The 22,100-nt window shown below is 37.7% G+C and overlaps 2 protein-coding genes across 9 annotated transcripts; one reads left to right on the top strand and one right to left on the bottom strand.

Annotated features, from left to right (window-relative positions):
• The first annotated feature begins 406 nt into the window (after positions 1-406).
• rad23b (RAD23 homolog B, nucleotide excision repair protein) lies at positions 407-10,370 on the top strand. Its single transcript, XM_083564963.1, has 10 exons — positions 407-632; positions 3,223-3,304; positions 4,050-4,129; positions 4,613-4,815; positions 5,021-5,073; positions 5,596-5,723; positions 6,492-6,627; positions 8,575-8,702; positions 8,911-9,063; positions 9,468-10,370. The coding sequence occupies exons 1-10, from the start codon at positions 567-569 to the stop codon at positions 9,579-9,581; spliced, it is 1,143 nt and encodes a 380-aa protein (XP_083421089.1). The 5' UTR covers positions 407-566; the 3' UTR covers positions 9,582-10,370.
• Positions 10,371-13,053: 2,683 nt separating this feature from the next.
• klf4 (Kruppel like factor 4) lies at positions 13,054-21,799 on the bottom strand. 8 transcript variants are annotated; one of them, XR_014537308.1, is made up of 7 exons: positions 21,431-21,769; positions 21,162-21,249; positions 16,783-17,340; positions 15,498-15,555; positions 14,704-14,859; positions 13,759-14,624; positions 13,054-13,476 (listed from the first exon to the last, which is right to left on the bottom strand). XR_014537308.1 is itself a non-coding variant. In XM_083564964.1 (6 exons), the coding sequence occupies exons 1-6, from the start codon at positions 21,433-21,435 to the stop codon at positions 14,449-14,451; spliced, it is 1,074 nt and encodes a 357-aa protein (XP_083421090.1). In that variant the 5' UTR covers positions 21,436-21,799; the 3' UTR covers positions 13,054-14,448. The 8 variants fall into 8 exon arrangements, 4 of the variants coding, with proteins under 4 accessions (XP_083421090.1, XP_083421092.1, XP_083421093.1 ...); XR_014537309.1 differs by having other exon boundaries at positions 21,162-21,245; XR_014537310.1 differs by having other exon boundaries at positions 15,498-15,588; positions 21,431-21,768.
• Positions 21,800-22,100: the final 301 nt, after the last annotated feature.

Raw genomic sequence — 22,100 nt, 5'->3', positions numbered from 1 at the left:
GCAGACATCTTGTGAGTTTGCTGTAGAACTTGTGTTTACTTCTTTGTACCTGAAAAATGCAGACGGTACCATTTAAATGGTAGGCTTTTGCAATTTTATTGTTCAGTTTTATTTTAAACATCCTTTTATTGATAAATAAATAAAGATTTTAAACCACTTGTATACCACCAATACGCATGTAATCTTCAGCCTCTGTCTTTAAGCAGCTACAGCCAATTAGAAAAAAGGGCGCGTTCCTGATTAAATGAAATCAAACGTCCGCCACAGAGCTGTATTGCGCAGGTGTGGTAAGAGCTGTACAGTTAGCGCACGCGCGTACAGAGCGGTACTGATAGCGCGTGCGCGTATGTAGCGGTACACTTGGCGCATGCGCATAGAGAGCGGTTTGTTTATGCGCTGCAAAAAAAAAAGGGAGAAAAAAAAAAAAAAAAAAGAAAGAGGCGAGAGCGTAATGGCGGCGAGCAGGCTGTGATGAGCTAGCGAAAATAGCTTGGACACACCTCGGGAAAGCTCACAGTCTCGCCTTACACTTTCACACAACCACACGCACGGAAACGGCTCCCAAAATGCAGATCACACTGAAAACCCTGCAGCAGCAGACGTTTAAAATTGACATCGACGCAGAGGAGACGGTGAGACACGGCCACTCACACGGCGCCAGGGCTCGGGACGCGCGGCCGCCAAAGTTGGCTTGTGACCGCGCTAGGCTAACGCCACACGTACACCCACATAGTTCGCGTTTGTGACAGACGGTAAACTTCGCCGCATGTGGAAACGTATTTTACCTGAATTATGTGCGTTTACGGAGAATGACTGCGCTGTACGCTAGTTTAGGTGTGAGAGAAAAGTTGAGAGCGCCAGCACAGCTAATTCTCAACTCTCCATGCTAGCATGAGGCTACTATAAAATACTAGCATAGTTGACGTTAGTGTTATTTAGTAAACTTTGTCTACTCGTCCTGGTGTGGTCAAACACCTAGTCTTTGATTCAGTTATTGTTTTTACTGCTTACTTAGAAATGGAACCGAGGTTAATTTAGTTAGCAAGTTGTCCTGCCCTTCGGCTAATTATTATCTACTTAACGCTAACTGACTAGCGAATTAACTATACCTTCATTAGTTGGTAGGAAAACGCCCGGACCAACATGCGCCTATCCTAAAATTTTTTTCTTATTTCGAAAATAACGCTTTTGTTGGGAGAAAACTATGTTTTAACTATGAACGCATGCCTAGTTGTGCTTTCTGGTTAAAACGGTCTCGTTAGCTTGCTAGCATTGCGTGGCCTGCTGGATCACATGCAAGTTGGCTGAATCATGAACGAGCTAAAACCCGATTGTTAATGTTTTCGTTATATGTTTTTGCGTTGTGAGTTTATTAATTACGCACTGGCATTACTCACGTTGGTAATCAAATTTGCCATTTCTGTCGGGTTTTTTTATATGAATATTTGAAGAGAAATGAAGATGGGATAAAGTTGAGCTCGGGCCTGAACCTGTGCAGCTGCAGTGACTGCCAATCATTTTCACGCCTCCAGAAGCTCTTCGTATCACGCTCATGTCTTAGACATCGTGTGGGGTATCTTTCTTATTGATTGATTTATTAGTACAAATGTTTGTATATAACAAGGATACAAATAGTTGTTAGTATTGCCAAGCTGCCACTCTTGGCCCTTGAGCGAGGCCCTTGACCTTCTCTGCTCCAGGGGCGCTGTATCATGGCTGAGGCTGCACTCTGACCCCGGCTTTCTAACAAGGCTGGCATATACAAAGAATTTCACTGTACTGCAATGTACACGTGATAAGTAAAAGTCTCTTTCTTTCAGGAGTCTCTTTTTCTTTAAGGTTCTAGGTTACCTATTGGAAGGTCGGGAGGGTTCAAGTCCAGTGTCGGCCCTTGAGCAAGGCCCTTGACCTTCTCTGCTCCAGGGGCGGTGTATCATGGCTGATCGTGCACTCAGACCCCTACTTTCTATGAAGCTGGGATATGTGCAGTTAGAATTTCACTGTTATGTCTTGTACATGCGAGAAGTAAAAATATGTGTAACTGTTTTCGACCCCAAATGTTGATAACTTGATAGCAGCAGCAGCTCTGACAGTAGCCCAGGTTTATATTTTAATGTGCTTATTCTGATACATTATCAACCCTATAATAAATCGTTCACAGGAACTCGCATGTCAGTTGCTCTATTTGTTGACAAGTATTATTGTTTTTAAGTAGACTTTAATAAGCTTGTGTGATGCTGTGTATGATTGTTGACCGAGTCTTCAGGACAGGAGTGTACACTTTGCAGATTTTAATTTGCAATATTTTGAAATCAGTCTCACTGCCGTTCTACAATCGCGTAAATGCAATTATAAACCCATTAAAAGTATGACGCGTAAAGAGTTTCGTCAAACAGTTGTAGTTAAATAAGAATAGAGACATCTGCAACCGTGCTGTTCTAGGAACACAATTCGAGGATTATTCTAGTTGATGCTTCTATTCATGAAATACTTATCTGGTAGTCTCTACGGAAGATTTCTGACACGATTGCTTATTATATTAAAGGATCCTGTTTGTTTTTGTGACATTGTTGGATTTTATTAAATGTCATGTTTTGCTAATGTTTATTTTGCTTTGGGAACAGTCACTGATGCTGATATGATTCTCAAAGAACAATAAATAAATTATCCTGTGTGTGGTAGCGATAACTCTGCTTCATCATGACATTCAGTGTTTTACTATAACAGCACACCTGTGTGTCCTAAAGGTGTGCAGGTCTTGCATTATAGTACACATGTGATTGGGACACAGTTTTACTCATTCAGTTCTTTAACTGGCTAAATGTTACATTAACAAACCAAATGAGAACTAAGTATCCATAGATCAAATCTGACATTTTGCTTTGTCATTCTCTATTTAGTGTGTGTGTGTGTGTGTGTGTGTGTGTGTGTGTGTGGGGAAACTTGAGCAGTGTTTCAAACTGTATGCTGTAAATGCAGTAGTGTGGTCACTTAGTGAGTTGTAGTGCACCAATAATAGCTGGATAATATGGTAGAACGGAAATGATTTTGGATGACCTCTATATAGTCATCATTGTAGTGTATAGCGTTAGACTTGAGTGCTCAGTGTTTAGTTTAAGAGAAATGATAGAGACCCAAATACATACTTCACACAATAATGCTGTTTGTATACATGGCACACACTGCCACTGCACCGCTGATCTCTGTCCGTCTGTTTTCCAGGTAAAGGCGTTAAAAGAGAAAATTGAGAATGAGAAAGGGAAGGAGAGTTTTCCTGTCGCTGGACAGAAGCTGATCTATGCAGGTTTGTCCTTCTCTCTGTGTTTGTGTGCTGAGAGAAGCAGTGTTTGAAATGAGTGATGTGGGTGTTTGCATGAGAAAGGCTGACAGATATATGCATAAAGACAGAAAATGAGAGACGTTTACATGCAAAAACATTTGCCGATCTGGACCAATGAATTCCAATTGAAAGGTCTGAATTAACTATTTATATGAATTTATTGCATGTTTAATGTGCACTTATTAGCATCAAACACTGAGCTTTTGTTCCTTCAGATTCTGTATTTGCCTCAGAATGTGGGTTTAAACTTCAAACTTATTTTGAAATAGATGAGAGCATCTATTTCAAAACATGGGCAAATGCTCAAAATTCACACAATTGTTTTGGTACTAATCAGACACACATTTCTTATTTTACTTTTTTAATTAATTTTTTCTTGGATTATAAAGGGATTACCAACCTTGTTCATTTGACTAGAATGTAATTTAAATTCACCAGAGTCTGTTTGCTTTAATAAGACCAAGGTTTCTACAAAAGCATTTTCAATTCTGGTTGAACTACCAGTCACGCTATTAACAGATTCTCAGCTGTGTGCGTTTGTGTTAACATAGACAGTGGGAGACAGGAGTGGAAAGATATGAAGTGTAAGAGAAAGAGACAAGAAGATTGAACGAGAGACTGAGAGAGCTGGAGAGGGAGAAAGAGACAGGCAGCGATAAAGATATAATTGATAAGTTGTCTATAATTATTTTGCTGATGTGCTCTGCAGGTAAAATCCTAAATGATGACACTGCGCTAAAGGAGTATAAGATAGATGAGAAGAACTTTGTGGTTGTCATGGTAGCAAAGGTAAGAAATTAATTTCTCTGATCAAATAGAATGCTAGCCTTTTATTATTATTATTTTTTTTATTATTATTAATTCAGTAAGGGTAGAGTAGAGCTGTAGTGTTCCTTAAGCTTAACTTTTATTCCAAACACAGTGGATCAGCAGTGTGTCACTATATTTATTTATTTAGCATTTTAGCACAAGCCATGAGGCTAATGTAGATAACAACCAGTTTTATTCTGAAATCGTGATGTGGATACGTGTCGTTTAACTAGCCTCTGCAGTTTTCTAAACCTGTACAGGCCGAATGTAATGAGTCAAGTGCAATTCTAATAAGTAATTTTCTAAAAGTATCAAGATATTAGTGCTAAAAAATATTTCTTTAGGAATAGTATTTAGAATTTTAGCCAAACGCAACAGTTTAGAGAGGCAAAAATTAGCTTCCAAAATGCAGAACTGTGTGTAGATTTAAGACTTTTCAGATTGTAAAAACTGTTTCCCCAGCCTAAAGCTGCACCTGCAACCACTCCATCTTCAACTACTGCAGCATCATCAAGTAGTTCCACATCTAGCACTACAACTCCCACAGTCCCACCCGCTGCTGCACCCGCCACCACCACTGACACCACATCTGACACCACATCTGAAAGCAGCGTTAAAGAGGAGAAAGCAGCAGAGGAAAAACCACCATCTTCTACACCTGCTGGGTATAATACATTCGTCATACACACCTGAAACTGTTCTCCTATACATCAAGTAACTGGCACACCCAGAACTCATCACACACACGTAACACCAGTTGAGATTGCTCTACCAGTTTTATTTGTGCATTATTTTACAAGTTAATACACAAGCTGGGCAGATACTGATTAATTGTAATTTTCTGTCTAATGCGTCTCCTTTCTCCTGCAGTTCTGCCAGCCTGACGAACGTCAACATATTCGAGGAGGCGACTTCGGCCCTGGGTAAAGACCACTCCACTGGCAGATTGCAGTCTTAACAAACACCTCTCTTTTACATTCAGTACCATTCCTCTAATGGAGTGATCCTACCAGGATAGATTTAATTTCACATTAATGAATCACTTGACCTTTCCTGAAAGCAAGTGGGTTTAAGTGGAGATTGGGGAAAGGGGGTGGTGGTATCGTAATGCAATCTAATCAGCGATAAACATCACAGTACAGGTAGTCGTCGACTTACGACCACAATTACGACTAAGTTGCATAGGTTGTAAGTCGACGACTACCAGGATGTCATGGAATGTAACATCGTGTAAAGACTACCGTTATATCACACAAGCCTGACACGTGGGATCTGAAAACAATAGCGCTGGAGCCAATAATGCATTGTACACAGAGGAATGCACTGAAGATATAGGCCTTAAATGCCATTAGATCGCAGCATTACTATTTAAGAAGTGTACATGTTGAAATATATACTTGTTAAGGATGATGGAGCTGTATAATGAGTTGTTTGTGTGTTTGCAGTGACTGGACAGTCGTATGAGAACATGGTGACTGAGATCATGTTAATGGGCTATGAGAGAGAGCAGGTGGTGGCGGCGCTGCGTGCCAGCTTTAACAACCCAGATCGAGCTGTTGAATACCTGCTCACGGTGAGAGGGGTGGGGCATGGAATGGGGCTTCTGAGAAGCATTGGGAGATGATCACGTTACAGATGATAAAGGGGAGAAGGACCACTTTGTAATAAGGAAAGAATCTTAGAGGAATTGAGAGTGTAGGAAGGTTCGAAAAGAGATCAAGGTATTTCCTAGAGAGATTAGGAATTGAGAGGGGAAAAAATTAGGAAAGAGGTCAAAGTGTGATTAGGCTGGGGGGGGAGGTGGAAATATGAGTAAAGGTGATATAGAGGTATTATGGCTGGATTAGGAATTTGCAGAATGTCAAAGATTATAGGGCATTTATTGAGCAATTGGGAATAATGATGGCATTATGTAAGGATTGGGGGGAAAAAGGGATTGTAGAGATTAAAATTTAGGTTAAATTAAAATGTGGGTTAGATTAAAAATTGAGAGCGGTGATGAGGGATTTTAGATGGATTGAGAATGAGGTAGCATTTGTAGCTATTAGGAATGAGGTAGGTATAATGGAGATTAAAATTAGGTGATTAAGGATGGATTAGGAAAGAGGAAGGGATTACGGAGGCATTAGTAGTAGTAGTAGTGCCTGGAGGATTATGGATAGATTTTCAATGCAGGCTTGTGATACTTGGAGTCCAAACAAGCAGAGAATATTTGTGGTATTAGGGGTTAAATGAATGAGGATACATTGGTTAGGTTTTAAGAAGGATAAAATTAATGCAGCATTGTTTTTATTTATAGCTTTTTGGAAAAAGTTTGAAATGTGGGTATTTTTGTTTGTAGGGAATGCCAGTGGAGAGTGAGGGAAATGTAGGCAGTTCTGATCCTGCACCTCCAGTAGGGGGCACACCAGCTGCTTCTACAGGACTGTCATCTCCATCCAGCACAACACCTACACAACCCACTGCTGGATCAGGAGGTACACACACTCATACACACAACAAAATGAATTATATATATATATATATATATATATATATATATATATTCAGTGAGGAAAATAAGTATTTGAACACCCTGCTATTTTGCAAGTTCTCCCACTTAGAAATCATGGAGTGGTCTGAAATTGTCATCGTAGATGCATGTCCACTGTGAGAGACATAATCTAAAAAAAAAAAATCCAGAAATCACAATGTATGATTTTTAAACTATTTATTTGTATGATACAGCTGCAAATAAGTATTTGAACACCTGAGAAAGTCAATGTTAATATTTGGTACAGTAGCCTTTGTTTGCAATTACAGAGGTCAAACGTTTCCTGTAGTTTTTCACCAGGTTTGCACACACTGCAGGAGGGATTTTGGCCCACTCTTCCACACAGATCTTCTCTAGATCAGTCAGGTTTCTGGCCTGTCGCTGAGAAACACGGAGTTTGAGCTCCCTCCAAAGATTCTCTATTGGGTTTAGGTCTGGAGACTGGCTAGGCCACGCCAGAACCTTGATATGCTTCTTAAAGAGCCACTCCTTGGTTATCCTGGCTGTGTGATTCAGGTCATTGTCATGTTGGAAGACCCAGCCTCGACCCATCTTCAATGCTCTAACTGAGGGAAGGAGGTTGTTCACCAAAATCTCGCAATACATGGCCCCGGTCATCCTCTCCTTAATACAGTGCAGTCGGCCTGTCCCATGTGCAGAAAAACACCCCCAAAGCATGATGCTACCACCCCCATGCTTCACAGAAGGGATGGTGTTCTTGGGATGGTACTCATCATTCTTCTTCCTCCAAACACGTTTAGTGGAATTATGACCCAAAAGTTCTATTTTGGTCTCATCTGACCACATGACTTTCTCCCATGACTCCTCTGGATCATCCAAATGGTCATTGGCAAACTTAAGACGTGCCTGGACATGTGCTGGTTTAAGCAGGGGAACCTTCTAAATTCAAACCATGACGTCTTAGAAACGGTGGTCCCAGCTCTTTTCAGGTCATTGACCAGCTCCTCCTGTGTAGTTCTGGGCTGATTTCTCACCTTCCTTAGGATCATTGAGACCCCACGAGGTGAGATCTTGCATGGGGCCCCAGTCCGAGGGAGATTGACAGTCATGTTTAGCGTCTTCCATTTTCTAATGATTGCTCCAACAGTGGACCTTTTTTCACAAAGCTGCTTGGCAATTTCCCCGTAGCCCTTTCCAGCCTTGTGGAGGTGTACAATTTTGTCTCTAGTGTCTTTGGACAGCTCTTTGGTCTTGGCCATGTTAGTAGTTGGATTCTTACTGATTGTATGGGGTGGACAGGTGTCTTTATGCAGCTAACGACCTCAAACAGGTGCATCTAATTTAGGATAATAAATGTAGTGGAGGTGGACATTTTAAAGGCAGACTAACAGGTCTTTGAGGGTCAGAATTCTAGCTGATAGACAGGTGTTCAAATACTTATTTGCAGCTGTATCATACAAATAAATAGTTTAAAAATCATATATTGTGATTTCTGGATTTTTTTTTTTTAGATTATGTCTCTCACAGTGGACATGCACCTACGATGACAATTTCAGACCCCTCCATGATTTCTAAGTGGGAGAACTTGCAAAATAGCAGGGTGTTCAAATACTTATTTTCCTCACTGTATGTGTATGTATGTATGTATATATATATATATGTATGTATGTGTGTGTATATATATATATATATATATATATATATATATATATATATATATATATATATATATTAAAAATAAATAAATAAAGTAATTAATTAATGACTGTTGGGAGGTATAGTCAGGTGTCCAAAGACAGTGCTGGAAATGATTGATGATAGAGAGATGAAAAAATGAGAGAGATTGTGGCTCTTGATATATGTGTGTTATAGACTTGTTTATATGTGTGTTATGCATAATTTCTGAATTAACTTTCCTGTGTGTGTATAGCTAATCCTCTGGAGTTTCTAAGGAATCAGCCTCAGTTTCTGCAGATGAGGCAGATCATTCAACAGAACCCCTCACTTCTGCCTGCCCTGTTGCAACAGATCGGCCGAGAGAACCCCCAGTTATTGCAGGTACACACACACCCCAGTTACTGCAGGTATAAATAAAACCCTCAATTATTTTGTGTACAGACACTGCAGGTAGCTGTAGGACTGTGACTTTTGTCAAAGATATTTATAAATTTCCTATATTCCCCTAAATAAAAGTACAAAAACATTTACTTGTTTCCACCTTGTCATATAACCTTATTTTTGTTGTGTGCACTTTTTCCCCCATTAGCAAATCAGCAGCCACCAGGAGCAGTTTATTCAGATGCTGAATGAACCTGCGCAGGAAGCAGGGCAAGGAGGGGGAGGGGGGGTTTCTGAGGCTGGTGGTGGGCAGATGAATTACATCCAGGTCACACCCCAGGAAAAGGAAGCAATTGAGAGGGTGAGTCACTTAGGAACACTACACCATATTCATGATATAGTGCGCTGTTGTGTGGGTTAGGAACAGCCTTCAGGGTCTGTGCTTCACTACAGACTGAAATAAAGACACACTGCAAATACAAAACCTCCTTGTTTCCAGTGATAAACTTATACAATCTAATTATCCTGGACTTTGACTTTAGGCTGTTCTTGTTGTTTGTAGTGTAAAAAAAAAAATTCAGCAGTCCCTGTTTTTCCTCCATTATTAAAAAAAAATAATAATAATTTTGGTTTCTGGGTCTACCATGGACACACGTAATAATAATAATTATAATTTTAGATACAGATAGTCATTGTGTTACAGCTTGTGTGTGTTTATACCAGTGCCGAAACACTAACCCCTAACTCTTTCTCTCATGTCTATAGCTAAAGGCACTTGGATTCCCAGAAGGACTTGTTATTCAGGCCTACTTCGCTTGTGAGAAGAACGAGAATCTGGCTGCCAATTTCCTTTTACAACAGAACTTCGATGATGACTAAAAGTTCTTTCTTTCTTTCTTTCTTTTTTTTTTTGTTTTTGTTTGTTTTTGTTTTTCCTCCCAATTCACCTGCTTTTTTGTTTAGTTCTTTCCCCTTCCTTTCCCGTTAATTATACTGCAAAAATAGATAAAATGATATTCATACATAAAACCCCTAAACAGGCAGTCTTGTTCTATTTTTCTTTACACACTGGATGACTCGGCTGTTTCATCTGTATCTGCTTTGTAAAGGCGATTATGTTCATTTGCTCAATTGGGAATTTAAGTAAAAAACAAAAAACAAAAAAAAAAAAAACATTCATCACATGATGCCCACTGATGACCTGGATTGTTTTTTTTTTTTTTTTTGGCTTAAATTCATAATTTAATTTTTTGCTGAAATGCAGGTTCATAGGGTCCATTCTCATTTTACTTCATCAGTGAGTAATTGTGGCTGAGCTGCGCATACATTGTTGATTTTTTTATTTTATTTTATTTTAACACCCTGCCCAAAAATCTTTCGCTCGTGTTTATACCTTGTTTCACAGTCGAAAGGTATAGGGACCCTAAACACAATTTTAAACATTAAAAAGATTTTTAAAGCAACCCAGTTGCTGTATGTATTTTGTTTTAGTTAAAAGACTTTAATTTGTAGTGCATGCAATGCAGAGATTTTTCTGTGCAAATCCATGAACTTGTTTTAAAGGTGAAAGGCATGTCCACATGCTCCACTTTGATAAGTGTGGACAGTTCCACATTCTGCACATATACTGTCCTTTTTCCAGGAAGAAATAAAAGTTTTGAACATAAACACACTTCATCTGTCTGTAAGCTTAAGTAGAACTGCAGATTAGCAGTGAATCCTTCTGATGCAACAATGTGTTCAGGGGGAGTTTGAGTGATTGGGGGATGAACAAAAACGATTTTAAATGATGCATTAAAATTTTTTGTAAAATTAGGAAGTAGTAGGTCAGTGGTTAAGGCTCTGGGTTACTGTTTGGAAGGTCGGGGTCCAAGCCCCAGTTTCACCAAGCTATCACTCATGGGCCCTTGAGCAAGGCCCTTAACCCACCAGGGTGCTGTATCATAGCTGATCCTGTGCTCTGTCCCCCAGCTTCCTAACATTGCAGGGATGTGTGTAGAAAGAATTTCACTCTGCTGTAATGTACATGTGACAAATAAATGCTTTTCTGTAAAATAATGCAAAAGCATAACTGCTTAAATCGTATAACCTCAATCAACAATGGCAAGAAGAAAGAATGAGAAGAAGAAAAGAATGGAGGATTGTCTTGAGTGTATAGGACATGTAATAACTTCTTTATTTTTGGGTTTATCTTTAAATCTTTCAATCTTTTTTTGAGAGATTACTTGAATAACCTGATAATTTATTAAATCCGAATCAGCTGATCAGGGTCCGAATTCAGATCGGATCACTTGTTCTAACAAAGACGTCTGGATAAACACGAAGCTGAATTAAAGGTGCTGGTTAGTTACCATCGGTGTTTAAATTCTCCAAATGTCTCTTGGTATGTTTTGGTGGCAGAGGCTGCTGTATTACTCAACGTTTAAGCAACAGGACAAATCAGCCTTTCAGAACTAGTATAGAATGAAATGCAACAGAGCACTGTAGTGTAGTAATGGTAATGATTTCAGAAAAAAATAACTGTAGAACTGTTCCATACACACTATAAAGACAATGTGACACCCGACTTTTCCATCTGTGTGGTTCTTTTCCAAACTGTTACCACAAGGTTTGACAAAATTGTACAGAATGTCTTTGGATGTCAGTAGCATTCATTTTTCATTAACCTGAACTATGAGACCCAAACCTATTCCATCATGACAATGCCACTGTCCACAAAGCCAACTGCAAGCTTCATTAAGATGTGCTTTACATGGCTTGCAGTAGAAGATCTTAAATGGCCTGCTATAGAACTCGGATCTCAACCCTAATGAATACCTTTGGGATGAATTGGAAAGTTGACTGAACCACAGGCCTCCTCACCGTACATCAGTACCTGACTTTACTAACACCCTTGTGGCTGAAGGAGCACAAATCTCCACATGCACACTCCAAAATGTAATCTCAGAAGAGTGGAGGTTATTATGACAGCAAATGGGGACTGAATGTGGAATAAGTGTTCAAAAAGCACATATGAAACTAATGGTCAGGTGTTTTTCACATCCATATCACCAAAATGTAGTCATGTATATAATATATAATTGTACCTACAGTATACCATACTCTGTAACAACCATTCAAATGCATGAATGATTAAATGAAGGAACGTTTTCTTGTTTTAACACTTCACACAAATTGGAAATCCTCGACTTACAGGTGATTCAGTGGTGCAACCGGTTGAACTGCTTCCTCATGGCTCCAGGGTCCTTGGTTTAATCCTGATCTCGGGTTACTCTCAGTGAGGAGTTTTGTGGGTTTCCTTGGGGTCTCTGGTTTCCTTGGTTTCCACCAAAAGCATAGCATGTATGTGGACCTATGGAATACAGGATGTATTTATGCCTAATAAACTGTGTGCCCAGGATAAAGTGGTTAAAGAAGAAAAAATGAAGGAAAGTTAAAAAATGCTTGTCAGTAATAAATGCGTTCTGCAGATGGCGCTGTTCACTAAATTTCACTACTAAATAATCAGCATTGTGTTTAAAATAAAAAATGCTTCTTTTTTTGTCTTTTACAATAATAACGACGACAACAACAATAATTATTATTGTTATTTTATTATTATTAGAATTATTATTAGAAGTAATAGTAGTAGAATCTTTAGGAAATTAGTTAATGTATTTTTTATATCAGTAGGAGAATGCTGAGGATGGAGCAACCAGGAAGGAGGAAAAGAGAAAGAACAAGGAGGAGGTTTATGGATGTGGTGAGGAAAGACATGCAGGTTGTTGGTTTGAAAGAGCAGATGTAGAGGACAGGGGGTATGGAGACTGATGATCCGCTGTGGCGGCCTAACAAGAAAGAAGAAGAAGCAGTTAATGTTTTTATAATTATATATATTTTCTTTGGCCTTTTTTCATATTGGCAAAGATGATGATTATAGTTTAATCAGTGCTTTAAAATCCACTAAACAGGAACAGCAATAATACTGTGGAGAAGACTTCTGATTATTATGAATTTGACATGAGACCATTTTTGGATCTGAATAATAATAATACAAAAATATATATACATATATAATGCCAATGTACTCAATATACCTTATATACTCAGGAGTGAAAATATGACAAGTAAATAAAGTAAATGGCAAAAAAAAATGTATCTAGTAGATATAAATTAAACACACTTAAATGTTTATTTTTAGCTTTAATCTGAGAAATAAAATAAAATAAAATCTTATTAAAATTTTTTTAAAAGAACATGCATGACTTAATAATCAGACATTTTAAGGGACTGGATTAAAACACTAAATGTATCATTTAGTAAAAGTAAACATGTAGGATAAAGAATGAATGATAGCTGACTGATATTAATGTTCTTTTGGAATGTTTGATATTTTATTTATACAGTTAAAATACAAAAAAATACTTATTTACAAGTTTTACAAAATGCAGGATTATATTACATTTATTTAATATAAACAGGAAATCCTCTGTTCAAGAGTTATAAAAATATCCAGAGTGTTTATTCAGATTTTTTTTGTTTGTTTGCTTTTTTTTTATCAAAATATTTATTGCACCAGTGCAGAGACACAACAGGCAAAAACGTAACCAGTACCAGAAATAACCAGTAATATCGCTATACAGTGTGTGCATGTGTGTCATCTAGTTTAAAGGTATAACTTTTGAATATTATAATCCCATAATATCCCTGATATTTTATACACATAAATCTTCCCTACTTGTTCATTAAGTATGGCAACCCAAGCTCCAGTTTGGTTTCACTTTCTTGCATTTATCTGGTAAAAAAAACAAAAAAAAACACCACTGAATATTTAAAAATGTGAATATTTCCAGTTCTACAGAAGAAAAAAATAATCTATTTTTATTATATATATATATATATATTTCCAGTTAGTTTTTCTTGTGTTGCTCTCAGAAATGTGTTCACATAAATATAATTCTATACAAAAATATTTGTAGAAATTACAGTGACATTGTGAAATAATTACAGTTTTATATTTATATAGGTTTCCAGAGCGATTTGTTTTCTTGTTCTGTTTTTGGCACCTCATACTTACAATGTTGCTTATTGATCCTTATGATTTTACAGCTCAATGGTTTCTATGTCACTGATGTGCTGGAAGACAAGATCCCCAAATACATTTTATTTATTTATCCTGTACACTTCAGGCTCCTGGTCTGTGTTCGAAATACAACGAAGCCACTTTTAACCCTATTTGGTGGAGAATTATTTGTACTATGTAATAAACTAACCGAGAGAATAGTAAAGCAGAGGAATGTTTGTTTTGATCTACATGGTTCTTGGATCTGCAGTATAGAATGTAGATGATCAGACTCGGGACAGAGGGATGGAATATCACATTTACGTTAGTGTTATGCAAACCTGATGCATTTCAATATTGATCATGTAGCATTTTGGGATGTGAAAAGTCAAGCTCTTCTGTAAACAGCTTTGTAGTGAAGACGTAAAATGACAATAATAATGATGTACACAGTCTAATAAATAAAAATCGTCAGTACAGTTTGCTGAATTGTCATTGGTCCAGTTCATGAGCCGTCAGTGTTCTTATATAAAGTAGAAATAAAGAGATAATAGTGTACTTTGTTTTGCCGTGAACATCACAGCGTGTCTCGGGTCTTTTTCTTTCGTTGTCTTTTTCTTTAAAAAGGCAACTCGTGGAGTTTTGATGGCCGTCCTGTGTGTCGTGTTTGTATCCGCACGTGATTCAGGATTCAAGGGTTAAAGGTTATAGATGGCGTTTCATGTGCAGTGCCAGATGGTCAGAGCGGGAAAACGCACGGTCACACTTCTGACACTGAAACGGCCGGTGACCCGTGTGTTTACGGTAATGACGCGTGAGTTCATCAGAACGGGCAAATTTCCATCCACAGCCTTCCCAATCACAGTGATATGGCTTCTCTCCTAAACACACACACAAAGCAGGTTATAACAGAATTACACAAACTGAAGCAATAATGATAACGATGATGATGTCTCTTACCTGTGTGTGTTCTGTGATGTGCTTTCAGGTGTGAGCTCTTCGTATAGGTTTTTCCACAGCCAGCATAATCACACGTGTGTGTGGCCATCCTCTTCCTTGGCCAAGAGCGTCGCCCACGTTTGGGTTTCGGCTCCTCTGCTGCAGTAGGGATCATTTCTGTTAGACACGAGAGAGGAAAAAAATAAAAACGATAATGAACCACCAGACACTCAGACAAACTGATCAGCTGCTATTTAATCTTATTAAATCTAAGCCATCAACAAGCCAAGCACATGCTCTCTCTACAGGGATTATTTATTCTTTTTAAACAAAAGGACCCTCAAGGAAACTATCCACATTCTGGTGTGGATCTGTAAAGTAAATAAATATATATATATATATATATATATATATATATATATATATATATATATATATATATTGTTTTATCCTCTCCATTTTCTCACCATTTTGGACACCTAATAATTTTCTCCCTTGAGTCAGCTCTTCCTTATCATCCGGCAGCTACCGTCTAGGAAAAGTAAAATCTAACACGTGTGTCTTTCAAGACTTGAGGAAAAAGCTAAATGCTCTTTTCCTTATACGTGACCTCACAGATGCTAATGGTTGGCTAGACAGTATGTTATTCCTCCCACCCAGAGTGCTCGGCCAATTTTGCATTCTTGTCTACCCGGCTTGGATTCTGATAACCAATGTGTGTTTTTTAACTAATTTGTTATAATAATAAGAAGCAAAGCAAACTGAATTAAAGCCTATAAGTGATACAGCTGGTGTGAGAAGGTGATGTGACTGACCCGAGTACTGCACTGGTGCTGCGGCGAACTGGGAATAACTGTGAGGTGGATGGAATCCCTGCGGAACAGAGATCGTAGGATGAGCCAACACCTGATAGAATGCGTGTGAAAGAGAAAAAGAGATAGAGAGAGAGTCATATCCTTCCATAGTTTTACACAGGAATTATTAATGATGTTAAATTATGCAGGTGATCATTTTATAAATAGCTCTAAAATTAGCTTTCAAAGTTTGTAAAGAATTCTGGGTAATATTAGAAGATTATTGAGAAACAGTTCACAGCTAGAGTGTTTTAAATCTCCTCTAATAGGAATGCACTTAAGGATAAAAAACTTCATACATAAAAAAATAAATAAATAATAAGATGTGTTAATCACACTCCTGACCAATCTGAGAGAAGCAAAGCGTCACACTAGTTCTATTTGCATGCAGAGATTTTCACCAATCTATGAGATTCTGAATGAACTGTATGAATGTGTACAGATCCCAAACATGACTCTGTATAAAGTCTGTTTATCTGCTCTGTTACACATAATCTGAAGTTGAACAACCAGAACAAGAAGAGCGCGAAATGATATCCGGCTCAGTGAAACGTAATCCGATTGCCGAGAGAATGAAGAAGAGTTGATGAGTGTAGTAAAGGTTGTGCGGCATTTCAGATTTGTCTGAGATTCAGGAAAAGGGAAGCTCTGGTTGTTAAAACATTAACATTGTTTGTGAACAACTTTCACACTTGGAACTGTCGAGCACAAAAGGTGAGTTTCATGCCAATCCAAACGGACAATTACTTGAAATAGTACAAACACACAATAGGGGTGATTCTGACACTGGTGCAAATTCTGCTATTGAAAGTAATCAGCTATTATTCTTCTATCCAGTGTTTAATTTATAGGGCATTACCCCGTCTCATTCCATCTGACAGAAATCTGATTCGCATTGGCATCAATCTGTTTACTCTGTTCTGATTAACATATAAGCGTGAATGTTTTTTTTTTTAATTATTATTATAACTAAGCTTGGGAATGTCAGCAGTGTAAACAGATCATGATTCCACATAGAAGTGTAGCTACTGTGAAACCACGGAACAGAACGAAAAAGATATAATGAGAAAAATAGTGAAAAAATTTTGAGTTGAATTGCATGAATGATATATAGTCTTATTTCCAGTTCTAACTTTGTGTTAAATGCTATGTCTTTGGGGTTTTTTTTGCGTTTGTTTGCGTGAGTAGAATTGATTTTGGGGTGAGGGTGCTAAAAACAAGGGTGAGCTTAGAGTCGGGCGTTTACCTGCGCATTTGTGTGATGCTCGTCTGGTGAAAGAGAGGAGGACGATGTGGAGGCCTGGTACTCCTGTTTAATTCTGCGGCACATAAACAAGGCCGATGACGGTTCCGACGCAGTCGTGTTCTCACTCTCGCTGTAAGCCAAAATGTTGTTTGGAACATTCGTAGTTTTAACCACGAATTTCCCATGCAGGTTAATGTTAATATTAGTATTGGCATTTGCGGCAGTGCTGACGTTGTCACTAAGTGGCTGAAGGTAGGCAGGGTCCAGCTCAGGTCTCATGAGCTCAGCGACAAAACCTCCACTAGGGGAAACGTCACTGATGTCCGACACATACGACATGTGATAAGATGGATAGGATAATGATGTCATTTCAGGTGGAGGTGGACGATTCTGCTGCTGTTGCTGCTGCTGTTGCTGCTGCTGCTGCTGCTGTTGTTGTTGTTGCATGATGCTATTAGAAAGAATGAAGTCGTAGTCGAGCAGCTCGAATTCCTCTGGCTCTTTTTTAGTCATGATGTTGTCAAAGTGCTTCGAATGAGACATTTCCTCCTTCCATCTCTTAGTCCAAACACACACATGCAAACACACACAGAAAAAGAGAGAAATAAATAAATAAGTACAATATTGAACTGCTACACATGCTGAAGTTGAACAATTTAAATATATATATATATTTTAAAAAAGAAAAAAAATAATTTCAAATGTTGATCTCAGCTTGTTGAGATGCTCCTCAAACTTTTAAACCTATCTCTGAAAGATGAAACGCTTAGGTTTTAATTAACTGTCTGCGTTTGACTTGCAAATTCCTCCATTTCTGTGTCTGTGCATGTGTGTGTGTGTCTGTGCATGTGTGTGTTTGGGTAATATCGCTTAGTCACACACCGAGAGAAATGCCTTTTTAACTTTATTAAGCACTTCAGCTGATTTCAGAGTGTTGCACACAGCTCTACAGTGTAACTGGTTTTATTTCTTACAGTGTAACTACAATTTATTCAGTTATTATTGCACTATATAAGTATATAGGTATATGTTATAAGACATCAGTAAAGTAAGTAAAACTTTTTGGAAAAATGTAATAAAGCAGTGGGATAAGCGTTTACTCTGAAATGTACAGTGTTACTCTGTGACCAAGTAAAAGTTATTGAAAAAAAATATTATAATTTGTATAAAATATAATTTCAGTGTTTATGCAATACTTAGGCAGTAATGGCAATAAAGCTCACTGAACTAAATTGAATTAAACTGATCTGTGTATCTGTGAATGTTTGTTGGGGGCAGACTCAAATATACAGAGACAGGTAAGAGAGTAAGACTGCATGTAAACAGAGTTTATTATAAAAAACAAATCAATTCAGTCAAAGAAGACAGTAAAGTAATAACTAATCATTTACTGAAACTAACTTGCAGTAGAATGAACCTCAGATCTCACAGACATTTCACTTCATCGTATGTATGAGTGGATTAAATAATTAATTATTAAATTAATATTCAACTGAAATTAATTCTAATGAGCAAGAATAGCTGTGCAAACATTATAATGATAATCAGAAATCTAAAATTTTTCTTATCCACTCATGCAATTAAATCAAGCCTTTCTGTCAGCTTCAGTTCTCTTTTTATTTTACTTTCACAATGCCCTGTGCTGTTTATGGAATTATGTGGTGCTCATCTGATGAAGACTGTTAAAATAAAACAGTTTTAATAAAAATATTATTACACATAACACACACACACAAACACAGAAAGTGTTGAGTCAATTTCTCTAGAAGTAGTGCAGCTGCAAATCACATGTTTATGATACGTTATCATTTCTATAGTAACAGCTCTTACGCAGGGGCTTGTAGGGTGGATGCTCCAGATACACAGATAAAAAACATGTGTAATCAATGATGAAAGTAGTCTCCAGTGTCAGTGCTTTGTAACATTCAGAGATAAAGCTGTTCATTTAAGTTTTTCTGACAAAAACAAGTCTTAAGGACTGATACGTTTACATTTTTGCTTGATAAATTGACAAGCGGCATTATTAATTTCAAACGAGAGAACAAGAAGCTGGTGAGAGAACGATACTTGCTCTAACAGTATCGATGTTCCAGTTATAATTTAGTTTATTATCAAATCATTATGGTTTATATAAACTCTTAAACTATTCAACATCATTCCACAGCAGTAACACAACAGATGACTCCTAATATGTTTCTAATCATGCAGATAATTAGATCCAAAATAACAACTGATATATGTTGACCATTTTGCAACTGTAGCACATAATTAGTCAAAGATGAATTTATTAGTTGTTAACAAATTAAATAATAATAATAATAATAATAATAATAATAATAATAATAATAATAATAATAATAATAATAATAATAATGTCCATAAAAGATAATATTTATGAACATTAATCAGTAGTTGGTTTGTATGTGTTTATAATCAATTAATAATAAGTAATAATCAATTAATAAAGTAATATTAATATTATAGAAATATATTCGTCCTGAGCAACAATCACCTGGTGGGATTTAAGATGTGTTTATACCATATGCTTTGATCTACTTTAATGAATGATGTTCACGTTAATCTTCATAATCAACGTGTCATCTTCAACGGAGGGCAAACATGATTTTGCAGTGAGTATGTTGCTCAATTTTCACCAAAGATAATGGTTCTTGCATTAGCCACGATGCCATTGGACTACCTGCTGATTGTGGTGCATTTCAGATCTAGCGGTCACTTCTACCTAAATGAGGAAATTGATGTAATGGTTCTTTAGTCCTTTCACGTGTAGCTGCAGCTCGAAAATGTCAACTTCCATGGTAATATCGCCAATAACACAATCGTGATCATCCACTTAAAGGTCACTAACCATTCAAACTGAGTCTCTGCTGTAACTCAAAAGTGCCCTGTAGCTGCATTGAATTTTGGCAATTTAATTCACCATTTGGTGTCTTAACACCAGATTTCTCAGTAATATGATGTTAAACAGCAATGGAAAATGGCAAGAGAGAAAAGAGGTTCTTGCACATATACTTTCAGCGTTAACCTTAATGTTGGAATACTGAACATTTCTATTAAATGCCAATGTAATTGTACAAGTTAATCGTCTAATGATTAGTGAGAAAAACACCTCTACAACCATGACATTAGTGCCGGACTCGCTAAACATATCAGAAATATTCAACATAAACTGATTTCATGTGTATCAAGGTACAGGTTTTCTTTTAACACCATTCTTCATGTTAGAATCAATGCGGTTTTTTATTCAGGTCTCTTTAAAATAATTAATGATATATGCCAAATACAATGTAGACATCCTCAGCAACCAATATGAATACTGTGATTAATGGGGTTGTGGGTGATAAGTCACAGAATTAGTACATCATGCTCAGCTGATCTCATGAGAAACTCTTGGAAGATTGAATGAACGTAATAATTATTCAATTTTGAACACATTAAAAGGCGAAAACCCCCAATACCACCCTGACTCCACCCTGCCTCTGCCATAATTCCACCTAATCATTATAATATATATTATAATTAATACCTTATTTCTGCTCTCATCCTGTCCAAAACTCTGTCTCTAAACTTTTTCCCACACAATTCAAGTAAGCCGTCTGATTTGAAAGACTGTAGAATATTAGATTTTAAGAGGATGTTGAATGGTGGGCGCCAATATTTACTCACACACTCTTTAGTTCTCTTATAACAATAAACTATTGTGCTCCTTTTATCCATAAATTGCATAAACATTGTGCTTTTACAACAAAAGTTTAAATCTGTGACTAATGAAGGGTTCCCCCTGTTTGTCCCTCTGGGGAACCCTCACGAACGTTACGTCAGAGGAGTTCCCTATCAGAAAGTGCTCAGAGAACAAACCTTTTAAGAAAGCTGAGTAACTAGCCAAAGACCCTCCTACCCACTGCTTAATACTGTAAACTTTATAATTAATAAGAAAATATTATAAATGATATTATTAATGATTACACTCTCAGTTAAACATGGACTTTTTCATATCACTGGGGTGGAAACATCAACACGTACATCATTAGCACCTGTAGTGTGAAACTCTTAGTGCTTGAAGTGTATTTTTAAAGCTTTATTTTGAAAGTTATTGGAAGTTATATACTTTAAATCTCTTTAGAGTTTACTATATACAAATCTCCAGGTGAATTATAAATGTTAAGGAAAAAAAGAGGCTTTCACTCGTCACGGCTACATGGAAAGACGCCCGTTTGTCTGAGAGTGTAATGATTATAATATAAAACAAACATTATTATTTGGTTAAAAGACAGTTAGTATAATATATAATAACTTAAAAAAAAAAAAAACGGAAGGAAACACATGCAATGAATTTCAGTGTATGACTGAAGTTTACTGACCGGCTCAGCAGCTCCGGTGGTGAAGGTGGAGATGGAGGGCAGGAGCGCGCGCCTCAGCGCCATAACGTCCACATCTGCCGGAGGCTGCCTACAACACACAGAAGATTAAAAAGGAAACCAAAAAAAGAGAGAAAAAAAACCCACCCCGGTGTTTACATCCTTAAAAATAATAATTTATACAAGAAAAAAAAAACTCTAAGTCTCTCTCCCTTTCTCTGTGTCCAAAGTGAGGGAAGTGAAACAGCTCCGTGAATAATTTGGTTACGAACCTCATTAATAGAAAAAGTTCAGGTGTTCACACGCTATAAAGAAATTCCAAAAGATAATTCCTGCTTTTGTAAAAATCCACACACAGACTTCACTTCACTTCAGTTCCCAAAACGCGTTTAAGATCCAGTCCGATTCATCCCCCGAGCGCGCGCGCCTGCCTGCGTGCATGCGAGCGTGCGTGTGCGCGCGTACGCGTGAGTGTGTATAAAGTGTGTGTGTGTGTGTATACAGGGGGATTAACGGGTCCCTGTCTGTACCGGTGCGCTGTTATTACACTCCTCCGCACGCTCGCGCTCTCTCCGGCTCTCTTTATTCAGCTCTGAGTCTCTCCGGCTTTTCTTCCGCCTCTTAAAGCCCGGACACGCCCCTCGTCGCGTGGCAACGGAGCGAGAAAAAAAAAAAATAGAAAACAACACACCGAGCGCGCGCGTGCGAGCGTGAGCGTGACGTCAAAAGGGAGAAGCCCGGGCATAAGGCCAATGAAGGAGGCAGCGCGCGCCTGTTGTGCGCCGTGTGTGCGCGCGCGTGTACGTATGATAGCAACAAGCCGCTGTGAAATGTTTTCTGTTTCATTTATATCTAAAATAATGGTTTATTTATTTACCTGTTTAACATTTACATCCATAAATGTTGGCACCCTTCACCTTCAGTCTTAGTTATCCTGCACAG

Source organism: Silurus aristotelis (assembly GCF_946808225.1).
Source record: "Silurus aristotelis genome assembly, chromosome: 16".
NCBI classification, from domain to species: domain Eukaryota; kingdom Metazoa; phylum Chordata; class Actinopteri; order Siluriformes; family Siluridae; genus Silurus; species Silurus aristotelis.
Note: the sequence above shows the minus strand (reverse complement) of the source record. Positions and strands in the feature narration are given on the sequence as shown.